This window comes from Pseudorasbora parva, chromosome 14 (genome assembly GCF_024679245.1).
Source record: "Pseudorasbora parva isolate DD20220531a chromosome 14, ASM2467924v1, whole genome shotgun sequence".
Lineage (NCBI taxonomy): Eukaryota > Metazoa > Chordata > Actinopteri > Cypriniformes > Gobionidae > Pseudorasbora > Pseudorasbora parva.
Window position 1 is genome coordinate 5,671,073 of NC_090185.1, and position 12,227 is coordinate 5,683,299.

The 12,227-nt window shown below is 43.9% G+C and overlaps 2 protein-coding genes across 4 annotated transcripts in view; both read right to left on the minus strand.

Moving 5' to 3' along the window:
• LOC137039950 (uncharacterized) overlaps nucleotides 1-5,960 on the minus strand; it is a 36,321-nt gene extending 30,361 nt beyond the window's left edge. For all 3 annotated transcript variants that reach the window (XM_067415309.1, XM_067415311.1, XM_067415310.1), the window contains exons 1-3: nucleotides 5,491-5,960; nucleotides 5,052-5,351; nucleotides 4,266-4,559 (exon numbers count right to left, since the gene is read on the minus strand). In XM_067415309.1, coding sequence (XP_067271410.1) covers nucleotides 4,266-4,559; nucleotides 5,052-5,351; nucleotides 5,491-5,776 — 880 coding nt within the window. In that variant the 5' untranslated portion in view covers nucleotides 5,777-5,960. The remainder of the gene's footprint in view (nucleotides 1-4,265; nucleotides 4,560-5,051; nucleotides 5,352-5,490) is intronic.
• Nucleotides 1-12,227, minus strand: part of LOC137039953 (uncharacterized) — a 65,866-nt gene that overhangs the window by 47,055 nt on the left and 6,584 nt on the right. The window lies entirely within an intron of this gene.

Sequence of the window (12,227 nt, forward strand, 5' to 3'; positions counted from 1 at the left end):
CCAGTATAGTGATGGGGACACTATACTGACAAAGAGCACCGTCCTTCGGATGAGACAGGGGCTGGGGGACAGACCAGGGCGGGACGGGTGGGACAGACCAAGGAGGGAAAGACCTGGGCAGTGTGGAAGGGGCGGGAGGGACAGACCAGGGAGGGACAGACCAGGGTGGTGCAGGAGGGACAGGGGAAACAGACAAGGAAGGAACAGACAAGGGAGGGGTCAACAAGGGAAAATGGGGAAAACAAAATTCAGGAGGCCATGGTGGCCCAAAAAGTTCAAGTGGCCAGTGCTGCCCACTGCGTCCAGGCGGCGCAGACAGAGCAGGACGCCTCAGTGGCGCAGGCAGAGCAGGACGCCTCAGCAGCGCAGGCAGAAAAGGGCCCACCGGAACACGATCCACCAGCACCGGGACCACTGGCACAGGGACCAACGGCACAGGGACCACCGGAACACGATCTACCGGCACAGGGACCACCAGAACACGATCCACCGGCACAGGGACCACTGGAATGCGATCCACCGGAACTGGGACCACTGGAACAGGCATGGAGGGAGCCTTCCTTCTCCTCCTCCATTTCAAGACCACTGGAACAGGGTCCACCGGAACACGGACCACCGGAATAGAGTCCACCGGAACACAGACCATCGGCACAGGGACCACCGGAACACGATCCACCGGCACTGGGACCACCGGCACTGGGACCACCGGAACAGTCTTCCTCTCCTTGGCCACTCGCTCCTGCTGGCGAGCGAGACCCTCCACTATCGCCTCACAAGTCCCTACATCATATATGCTCCTAAAAAGCCAGTCAATGGGCCCATCGAGTGCATAAAAGAAAAGGTCCTTAAGAGGGCCCTCATTCAGCTTCAATCCCTCCGCCGCTTCAAGAAACTTGACCGCGAACCTCCTCAGATCGGTCCCATGTTGGCGGAGGGATGCTAAGGTCTGGAACCTCAGGATGCGCTCGTAGTAGGGCACGAGACAGTAGGAGCAGGTAGATGGGGCGAAACCCTCTTCTGCTGAGTCCTCGACATGGGACATGGTTGTTTCCCTATGTCACGTCACAAACAAAGGAAAATGGTGCGAGGACTCAATTGCAGAAATTAATGATTTATTTATAAAAAGAAACATAAATACAAAACAAAACCCACTAGGAGCAAAATAGATAATCAAAACATAAACTCAAAAACATACCAACTGGGGAAATCACAGGGAAACGGGAGACGTAGACAGAACAAGGATACGACCCAGATTGACAAACACAAGGAGCTTATAAAGGGAAGAAATCAAGAGGGAACAGGTGGGAGAAATCAAACACTAATCAGATAACAAGGGGGTAGGGATCAGACAATTACATGAGCACATGCTCAGAATAACAAAACCCACATGTGCACACAAGACAGGGATGTGACAGGTGGCGGTTGAGGAGATACCCCCCTTAAATGTAAAGCACTTTGAGTGCCTTGAAAAGCGCTATATAAATCGAACAAATTATTATTATTATTGTTCCAATCACTTCCATGGTCACAGGTGTATAAATCAAGCACTAGGCATGCATATGCTTCTACAAACTCAGGAGCTCATCGAACTCAAGTGTGGTACCATGATAGGTTGCCACCTGAGCAATAAGTCCATTACTTGCCTGATTGGATTGTGCCAAGTGTATGTTTTTTTTTTTTTTTTTTTTTTTGTAAGTGTAAAGGGAATTATGGTGTGGTGTTGTTTTTCTGGGGATGGGCTTGGTCCCAGCCCCTTAGTTTCAGTGAAAGGAACTCTTAATGCTTCAGCATACCTTTATGTAATTTATGTAGCTAATGTGGAGTTTACTATCTTTAAGTCATCGATTAGCATGTTCTGTCATGATATTCTATAAATTGATCTTGTGTGAACTAATGTAAGATGCACATAACCAGTTAAAATATGCTTCATTAAGGTAGAACAATATAGTTTAGTTTTATTACAGTTATAACTTATGTTGTCATCTTGCCTTCATGAAATGCTATTGCATTTGTGTTACATGCTGCACTGCAATAAATGTGAAAAGATGGATGTGACAAGTTGAGTGAACTCCCAAATGTGCTTAACTACAACAACTCTTCCCCTTCTCAACATGGCCTTTCCTGCGAGTTCCCGGGGGCAGAGTTTATGTAAATTTTAGAAAATATTGTCCTTTGCATTGAACTTTTAAGTTTCATAACTTTGCAAAAGCTGTTTATGCTCAAACAGTAACATTACACACTAACTAAAGTTAAAAAAGTGAAATCATAATCAACCACTCCTTAATTATTTTTATTTTTTTACAATGGCTGTGTCACAATTAAGGGGCTGCATCCTTTGAAGGCCGCATTTGAAAGCTGATTGTGTTGCTGCTGTGTGACTAAGGCTGTACCCGTTCAAAGGGCCCTTCAAATACGGCCTACCTTTAGTGTTGCCAAGTCCAGGGTTTTCCCATGGAATTGGGCTACTTTTAAGTTGTTGCTGCATATACAATTATTTTCTGAGGGTTGATTTACACCCAGTAAGTACAATTTTGGCACTCCTACACCCCCCAAACAAGACCAACAAATCCAGTGGAGAAGTCAGCTTTCTGATCACATTGGACATTTTGGGCTACTTTTGTACTTCTGTACTTTTGAATACTACTGTACTTCTCCCAGGGCAGCGAAAGTTAGAACAAGTGGATCCTTCCCAGCCTAGCCTATTCAACAGTTTAGGAATACACTAAATGTAAGTATCAGATATGAGTCATCAGGTGTTCATTTGCTCACTGAGCTGTCAATAATCTTACATGCTTAACACTGCCCTCCGCATGATGTGCTCCTCCTGTGTTAACACGTCCTCATTCTGTCTCAGAACGAACCAATTCTACATTTCTACACATGAACTAAGAAGCTAATAAACTATAACTATCTATAACTAGCTAATAACTATGCAATAAGGTTGTGTGATTTTTTTATGTGATTTCTGCTATTTTATATTAATAATGGATGTTTACATTATGACTGCTATAGCAGGTGTAGCGATTAGCGCTATATAAAATGCTAAATATAACGTTTTAACATCACCATATGAATGAAATCCTCATTATATCGTGACAGGAAGCTAATACAAACACTCAATGGTGGTCTAAAGTGACATTTTGAGTAAAAATGTAATTTTAGTCTTGTACCTTGATGCTAACTGTAGTTTTAATGTGCCTGTTGGACCAGGAGCTGTGTCTATTTTGTTACAATATTTCACATAATCTGCTTATAGTTTTTTTTAGAAAGTCTTCAGATAATATGTGGATTACTGTAAATAGATTACTGCGCTGTTAAAGGGAAACTTCACGGCTTTTTCATATTAAACTATGTTATTCCCTTAACTAAAATTAGTTGATACATACCTCTCTCGTCTCTTAATCGTTCTGACACGCGGTGACGATCTGATAGCATTTAGCTTAGCCCACTAAGCCCAGTTCATTCACTATGGTACCAAACAGAGATCAAGTTAGAAGCGACCAAACACCTCCATGTTTTAAAGTTACACGAATAGTTGAACGATCAAGTATGAGGACACAAAATAAAACATGGCGCTTTTCTAAGCGGATTAAAAAGGAGAACTATAATGTATGGCGGAATAGCACTGCTGAGGGTACTTCGACTCGGCGCAGTAAAAAGTCCATATATGAGGTAACATGAAATAGTAAGTTGTTTATAAGACATGCATGAATGAGATAACATACAAGGGAAATTTGACAAGACCTTGTCCTGGGGTGCATGTTCATTTATAGATGGTTTGTCTATAACTTGACACATTCTTTAGGGCCATAAACCCTATCAGTTGGATTCCCGGGTAACCAAGGACCTTTCTGTGTGGTGTTGGGGGAAGGCTTTCTTGGGGAAAGCATTTAAAGTACATTTGTTAAATGTAGCAAGTCATTATGTGTCTGATTTGTCTCAGTTGTTACATCACTCATTGTTTACACCTGTGTATCATTTACCCAATTTCCTCTGTCTATATTGACCACGTTCACCTTGTTATTCACTGCAAAGTTTAGTGTAATACTGCCTGATTGAGCATTCTCCCTGGTGCTTCGGGACATAGAAACACGCTCAGAAAGAAACATAGAAGATTTTTTTCTCATCTCCTTCTTTTGACTTAATTTTTTCACACTCAAAGTAAGGACTACCATATGATTGAGAAATCAATCATTTAAAGGCCTTAGGCAAATTAGCAATTTTAACAATGAAACATGTTGATTACAAAATGATAGTTAACTCACCAATGACAGTGAGAATGAAACTCTTGATCACACTATTGGTCAGTAGTTTATAACGTCCAACATGTTCAGTTGTGATGTTTGTGATGGTCAGAGATCCAGTTTGATTGTCCAGCTTCAGTCTGTCTCTGAATCTCCCATCAAGAACATCTTCATATACTGTGAAGCTGTCGGCCTTTACATTGATTTCAGCGATTAAAGTATTTTCAGTTCCAAACCTCCACTGAATCTGATCATCATACTTCATTTCAGTGAGCTCAGCGACTAGATTGAATGAATCTCCCTCCGTCACTGAAACTGAATCGGCAAACACACACAGGACACACGGAAACAGGGTTTGTCACAGATTTGAACTATTTACTATTTAGTACACCATTATACAGTTATTTAAGAGTATTCTCTTAAAGGGATAGTTCACTTTAAAATGAAAATTCTGTCATCCTTTACTCACCCTCAAGTTGTTTCAAACCTGTATGAATTTCTTTCTTCAGCTGAACACAAGGGTTAACCAAGCAGTTAACTGGAGCCATTGACTTCCAAGTAGTTAAAAAAAAAAATACTATGGAAGTCAATGGCTCCAGTTAACTGCTTGGTTAACCCTTGTGTTCAACTGAAGAAAGAAATTCATACAGGTTTGAAACAACTTGAGGGTGAGTAAAGGATGACAGAATTTTCATTTTAAAGTGAACTATCCCTTTAAATAACTTTATAATGATGTACTAAATAGTTTCAAATTTAAATTTAAAATTAACAATATGATAAAAGGTGTAAACAATTTTTTTAACTCACCAGTGACAGTGAGAAAGAAATCAGCCCTCATATTATTGATCTGTAGTTCATAACGTCCAGCATGTTCAGGTCTGGTGTTTGTGATGGTCAGAGATCCAGTTTGATTGTCCAGCTTCAGTCTGTCTCTGAATCTCCCATCAAGAACATCATCATATACAGTCAAGTTGTCGGTCCGATAATTGATTTCAGCGATTAAAGTGTTTTCATATCCAAACCTCCACAGAATCTGATCGTCATTCTTAATTTCAGTTAGATGTGAGTTTAGAGTCACTGAATGTCCCTCCTTCGCTGATATTTCAACTGTATTATCAAACACATACATGGAGAACAAACAGAAACAGGGTTCAACACAGATTAAGACAGTCATATTCAAAAGTAAATAGTTTGATATTTTAAGTTGATTAAAATATAAAACAAGTGAATCTGATATTTAACTCACAAAGAACAATGAGAATAAAACTCTTGATCACACTGTTGATCTGTAGTTCGTAATATCTGGTATGTTCAGGTCTGGTGTTTGTGATGGTCAGAGATCCGGTTTGATTGTCCAGCTTCAGTCTGTGTCTGAATCTCCCATCAGCATGTTCATCATATACAGTGAAGCTGTCGGCCGTTACATTGATTTCAGCGATTAAAGTGTATTCAGTTCCAAACCTCCACTGAATCACATCACCATCCTTTAGGTCAGTGAGATCAGAGTCTAGAGTCACTGAATCTCCCTCCATCACTGACTTCACTTTTGAGACACTAAACCCTCCTGAAGAACAGAGTTTTTCACAGATTAAAGCTTTAAAATCACATGATGTTGGTTTGATGAAGCTTCACTCAAATAATTTTAAACATTTAAATGTGAAGTTAATACTATTATATATATATATAAGGCCTGCACGATATTGGAAAAAAATTACATTGCGATATTTTTTTCCCCCAACGATATATATTGCGATATTGAGAGCCATCAATCCAGGCTAAAGTCAATAATTACCATTCGGTGATATTAATAATTTCACTAATAAGCAAGCTTCATTACAAGTAACAAAAAGAAATGTTGGAAAGTATGTGTAAACATGAAACTAAACCTCCAGTAGGTGGCAGCAGGTGACCGTCTTAATGAGTGAGTCACTGAGTCGTTCATTCAAACGATTCATTTGAACGCTGAATCGTTCACACTTGTTGCTGTGAGTGAGACGTGTTACGGGTCTATTATGAACGATTTTCACTACTGAAATAGAACAAAAACAATAAATTGTCATTTACAGTCGTGATTATATTCAGGAAAACGCTCTAGTGTTGTGATTTCTCCTCGAGAGGCTGCACGAGCGTGAACAGCACGACCTTATTATCGTCAGTTCATTATATATTATTCACAATCGGTCGCCACTTACACTAAATAAATGCACAAACATTCTTGCATTTTGGTGATTCGCTAGTTATTTTGTGTTTTAATCAGGCTCTTGTCCGTCAGTCAAGTAAAATTCTCTTTCACTTGTCCCTTCAAAACACCCACATATCCCGGACAAGCGTTAATGTCGAGCCCTGCTTTGTATTCGTCGTAAAGATCTTTGTGGTGCCGTTTTAAGTGATCAGACAAATTGGTGGTGTTTTCTTGTTTTGTGGCCACAAGACACTCCATGCAAAGTGCCTCTTTTTGTTCAACATCCTCCTTTATGTAGCCAAAATAGTCCCAAAAAGATGATTTCTGGTACAAACCTTTTTTTTCCCCTCTTCGGTGCGCATTTTAGCAGTGAATGTTTGGCCGTGAGCGGTGAGCAGCGGCACAGCGAACCAATCACTGTGCAGGCATGAGGAATGTGTATGTCACTCCAGCAACAAACTCGTGTTTACTATGTGCTTCCTTAATACACCATGGGCTACTACCATAGACCGTATGAAAATACTATTACCCTTCACATCGCATGTTCCTGCGATGTGACTATCGCACACGCGCACATCGCAATGTCGATGTTAAAACAGAATATCGTTCAGCCCTAATATATATATACAGTCTTGTTCAAAATAATAGCAGTACAATGTGACTAACCAGAATAATCAAGGTTTTTCGTATATTTTTTTATTGCTACGTGGCAAACAAGTTACCAGTAGGTTCAGTAGATTCTCAGAAAACAAACAAGACCCAGCATTCATGATATGCACGCTCTTAAGGCTGTGCAATTGGGCAATTAGTTGAATTAGTTGAAAGGGGTGTGTTCAAAAAAATAGCAGTGTGGCATTCAATCACTGAGGTCATCAATTTTGTGAAGAAACAGGTGTGAATCAGGTGGCCCCTATTTAAGGATGAAGCCAACACTTGTTGAACATGCATTTGAAAGCTGAGGAAAATGGGTCGTTCAAGACATTGTTCAGAAGAACAGCGTACTTTGATTAAAAAGTTGATTAGAGAGGGGAAAACCTATAAAGAGGTGCAAAAAAGGATAGGCTGTTCAGCTAAAATGATCTCCAATGCCTTAAAATGGAGAGCAAAACCAGAGAGACGTGGAAGAAAACGGAAGACAACCATCAAAATGGATAGAAGAATAACCAGAATGGCAAAGGCTCAGCCAATGATCACCTCCAGGATGATCAAAGACAGTCTGGAGTTACCTGTAAGTACTGTGACAGTTAGAAGACGTCTGTGTGAAGCTAATCTATTTTCAAGAATCCCCCGCAAAGTCCCTCTGTTAAAAAAAAAGGCATGTGCAGAAGAGGTTGTAATTTGCCAAAGAACACATCAACTGGCCTAAAGAGAAATGGAGGAACATTTTGTGGACTGATGAGAGTAAAATTGTTCTTTTTGGGTCCAAGGGCCACAGGCAGTTTGTGAGACGACCCCCAAACTCTGAATTCAAGCCACAGTACACAGTGAAGACAGTGAAGCATGGAGGTGCAAGCATCATGATATGGGCATGTTTCTCCTACTATGGTGTTGGGCCTATTTATCGCATACCAGGGATCATGGATCAGTTTGCATATGTTAAAATATGTTGCCCTATGCTGAAGAGGACATGCCCTTGAAACGGTTGTTTCAACAAGACAATGACCCAAAACACACTAGTAAACGGGCAAAGTCTTGGTTCCAAACCAACAAAATTAATGTTATGGAGTGGCCAGCCCAATCTCCAGACCTTAATCCAATTGAGAACTTGTGGGGTGATATCAAAAATGCTGTTTCTGAAGCAAAACCAAGAAATGTGAATGAATTGTGGAATGTTGTTAAAGAATCATGGAGTGGAATAACAGCTGAGAGGTGCCACAAGTTGGTTGACTCCATGCCACACAGATGTCAAGCAGTTTTAAAAAACTGTGGTCATACAACTAAATATTAGTTTAGTGATTCACAGGATTGCTAAATCCCAGAAAAAAAAAATGTTTGTACAAAATAGTTTTGAGTTTGTACAGTCAAAGGTAGACACTGCTATTTTTTTGAACACAAACCTTTCAACTAATTGCCCAATTGCACAGCCTTAAGAGCGTGCATATCATGAATGCTGGGTCTTGTTTGTTTTCTGACAATCTACTGAACCTACTGGTAACTTGTTTGCCACGTAGCAATAAAAAATATACTAAAAACCTTGATTATTCTGGTTAGTCACATTGTACTGCTATTATTTTGAACAAGACTGTATATATATATATACAGACACACACACACACACACACACACACACACACACACACACACACACACACACACACACACACACACACACACACACACACACACACACACAGGAAGCTCCCGTTCCACAACATCCCACAGATGCTCTATTGGGTTGAGATCTGGTGACTCTGGGGGTCATTTTAGTACAGTGAACTCATTGTCATGTTCAAGAAACCAATTTGAAATGATTCGAGCTTTGTGACACAGTGTATTATCCTGCTGGAAGTAGCCATCAGAGGATGGGTACATGGTGGTCATAAAAGGATGGACATGATCAGAAACAGTGCTCAGGTAAAACCCTGACCACTGAATCAGTATGTTTAGTGCCCAAGTCCCACCCTCAAATGTTCCTGAACATTGAAAAAGTACTACCTCATGAACAGGGCCATTTGGAGGGGGAAATATTTACTCGAAGCTTCATTTAGACCCCGGTTCCTGCAGTCGAAACACACTGAGTACCAGCCCAAAGTTCCTAGTTCCTGGTGTAGCAGGGTGAGCAAGTACCCTCCCCTGTATTTAGAGTGGCAGCCTATCAGCATTTGAGGCCTGTCTATTTAAAATCCTGTGTCCGCTACCTGAGGGTGTCATTTCAAGCTCCGCCCCTATGGCGAGGACGGCCCGCTATTCAGTAAGGGATTGTTTGGTCTGCAGCCTTGCGGTGATGTGTGGGCAGGCTGTTATGTGTAGGTAAGCTAAATTCTATTGTTTGTCCATGTTAAAATGGTTTTGTGGTCACTTGCGTTCATTTAATTCCAGTGGTTTTAATGTAAATATGTGTGAGCCGTGGTGATTCATGCTGTGAGTAGAGCTATGCGTTTCTGTGACAATCACTCGGTACGTATGGTTATCCTTTTTGACTAACGTTTCAATTAAGTGAGCTAATCAATTGTTGTTTTAGCAGGATAATCAGTTCCTTCACGGACACTCGGCATAGATGATGCTGGGGTGACTGTCTCCTGCATGAAACGCGTTTGGGCTAGCGCTGCTGTTTTGTTGCTATTACAAGTCCGACGGTTTTATTGCCACTCGGTTTTCCGGCAAGTCTGCTGTTACCACAGTTTTATCATTGTGCTGTTTAGTTTTATCTTCCTAATAGTAACTGTTTCTGAGATTATCGCCTCTGAGGTCTGAGCGGCCTTGCTGGCCAATTTGTTTCCGCTGACTGCCACCTGTTTGATTCTAGTGGCTGTATATCAGTACTGTGTGTATTCAGTCAACGTATGTCACCTCACTCTGACATTGTAACTGGACTGCCAGATGTCAGAGTGCATGTTAAGTGTGTTAAGTGCGAATTTGTCTTTAACTTAATATAGGGATATTTTCAACTTTTAATGTTCCCTTTCGTTCAGTCACTCCGAGTAACGTCAGTGACTGACGAATGGGGGTTTCGCTTAGAAGCCTATCATCTCCGAGATCTAGAAAACGGCCAATGGCAGTGCCAATGCCAAGGGCATGCGAGATTTGCATGCGTAACTCCACCTACCCATTTGGGTATATAAGGAAGTAGCTGGCATGATCGCATTATGTTTTTAAGCTTCGGAGCAAAGGGTTACATACCTTTCACTTCTAAAGCCTTCTGAGTTACTGTCTGATTTTCGAGACGACAAGATCTTCCAGTCGGTGTTGGTTTCAATGGCGTGTTCCAGCGATCACATACTTCCTGCCTGCTGGTCAGTGGATTCGGTATACAGTTGGTGTGTGGTCCCTGGGCGCTTCGGCATCGACTGCGAGGTTATCCTCTCACAAAAAGAGCTCACACGTGGCACGTCCTCCGTCCAGACGCCTTGTCACCGAGGGCAACCTCTTGCAGTACCCCCCGCTCCCACGCGGCCGTAGCAGCCTCCAGTCAACTCCAGCCCCGCAGCCAGCTAAACGCCAGGCTAAGTGGAGCTCCTGACACGGACAGCTCAGGAATGGGCAGTTCTTTTTGGGAGACGGTGGCAGGACCGCTCCTTCCCCCGGTGGAGGGCTGAGAAGCCTTTATTCCGCTGCTACTCCACGGGGCAGCAGCACCCTAATGTGGTTTAAGAAAGAACTGACAAACCCATCCCTGAGCACCCAGAGACCGGTGACGGCAGTGTGTGCCGCCCTCGGGCCGCGCCTCTCTCGTCCCTCTCTGTCGCCAACCCCCTTTCAGAGCAGACCCCAGTGGAACGTGAGTCCTTTCCTGGTCTCCTCTGTCAGGACGCAGTTGTTACCAGTGCCCCCACACCGGGCCGCTATGCCACCTACGTCCGGGCCGGTAACACTGCCTCGCTGCCCCACCGCGGATACACTGGTGCTCCGTATGACCCCGTTGGTGCACTCCCTGGAAGCCCGGCTTCAGCTTTCGGGACTGTCCCGCTGGGTTGCGTGGACCATCAGGCTCGGCTACGCGATTCAGTTCACGCGAGCTCTTCCCTGCTTTCGGGGGTGTCCGTTACACCATGGTGTACCCTGCTGGTGAAGGGCGCGATCGAGCTCGTCCCTCCGGCCGAGATGAAGTCCGGCTTCTACAGCCCATACTTCATTGTACCAAAGAAAACTGGTGGGTTACGACCAATCCTGGACCTTCGCGTCTTGAACCGATCCCTTCACAGGCTTCCGTTCAGGATGTCTCGGCACGGATGCTCTGGCGCACAGCTGGCCGCAGGGCCTACGCAAGTATGCGTTTCCCCCAGTGAGCCTTCTTGCATGGGTTCTGTGCAAGGTCAGGGAGGACAAGGAGCAGGTCATCTTGGTCGCCACGTACTGGCACGGCCAGACCTGGTTCCCAGAACTAGTGCTCCTTGTGACAGCCCCTCCCTGGCCGATTCCTCTGAGACAGGATCTCCTCTCTCAGGGACGGGGCACCCTGTGGCACCCGCATCGCAATGTCTGGAACCTCCACGTGTGGCTCCTGGATGGGACGGGGCAGGTTTGAGTACCCTACCACCTCTGGTGGTGGCTACCATCACTTCCGCTAGGGCCGAGTCCACGAGACAGGCCTATGCGTTGAAGTGGAACCTTTTCGTCAGCTGGTGCTCTTCTCACCAAGAAGACCCCTGGAAATGCCCAATCGGGTCAGGTCGGTGGAACCATAAACAATCAGGATGGTCTCCTTCCATCCTGAATGTTTATGTGGCCGCTTTTGCCGCCTACCATGACCTCTTGGATGGTAAACCGGTAAGTAAGCACGACCTGGTCATCAGGTTCCTGAGGGGGGCGAGGAGACTACATCCAACTCGTGCTCCTCTCGCATCCTCTTGGGACCTCTTAGTAGTTTTAAGTGCACTGCATTTGAGCCGGTGCGGTCAGTAGATGGTAAGTTGTCTATGAAAACAGCGCTCCTGACCGCACTGGCCTCCATCAAGAGGGTAGGGGACCTGCAGGCATTTTCGGTTGACGAAGCGTGCCTGGAATTCGGGCCGAGTGACTCTCACGTGATCCTGAGACCCCGGCCTGGATATGTGCCCAAGGTTCCCACCACTCCGTTCAGAGACCAGGTGGTGAACCTGCAAGCGCTGCCCTTGGAGGAGGCAGACCCAGCCTTGGCACTG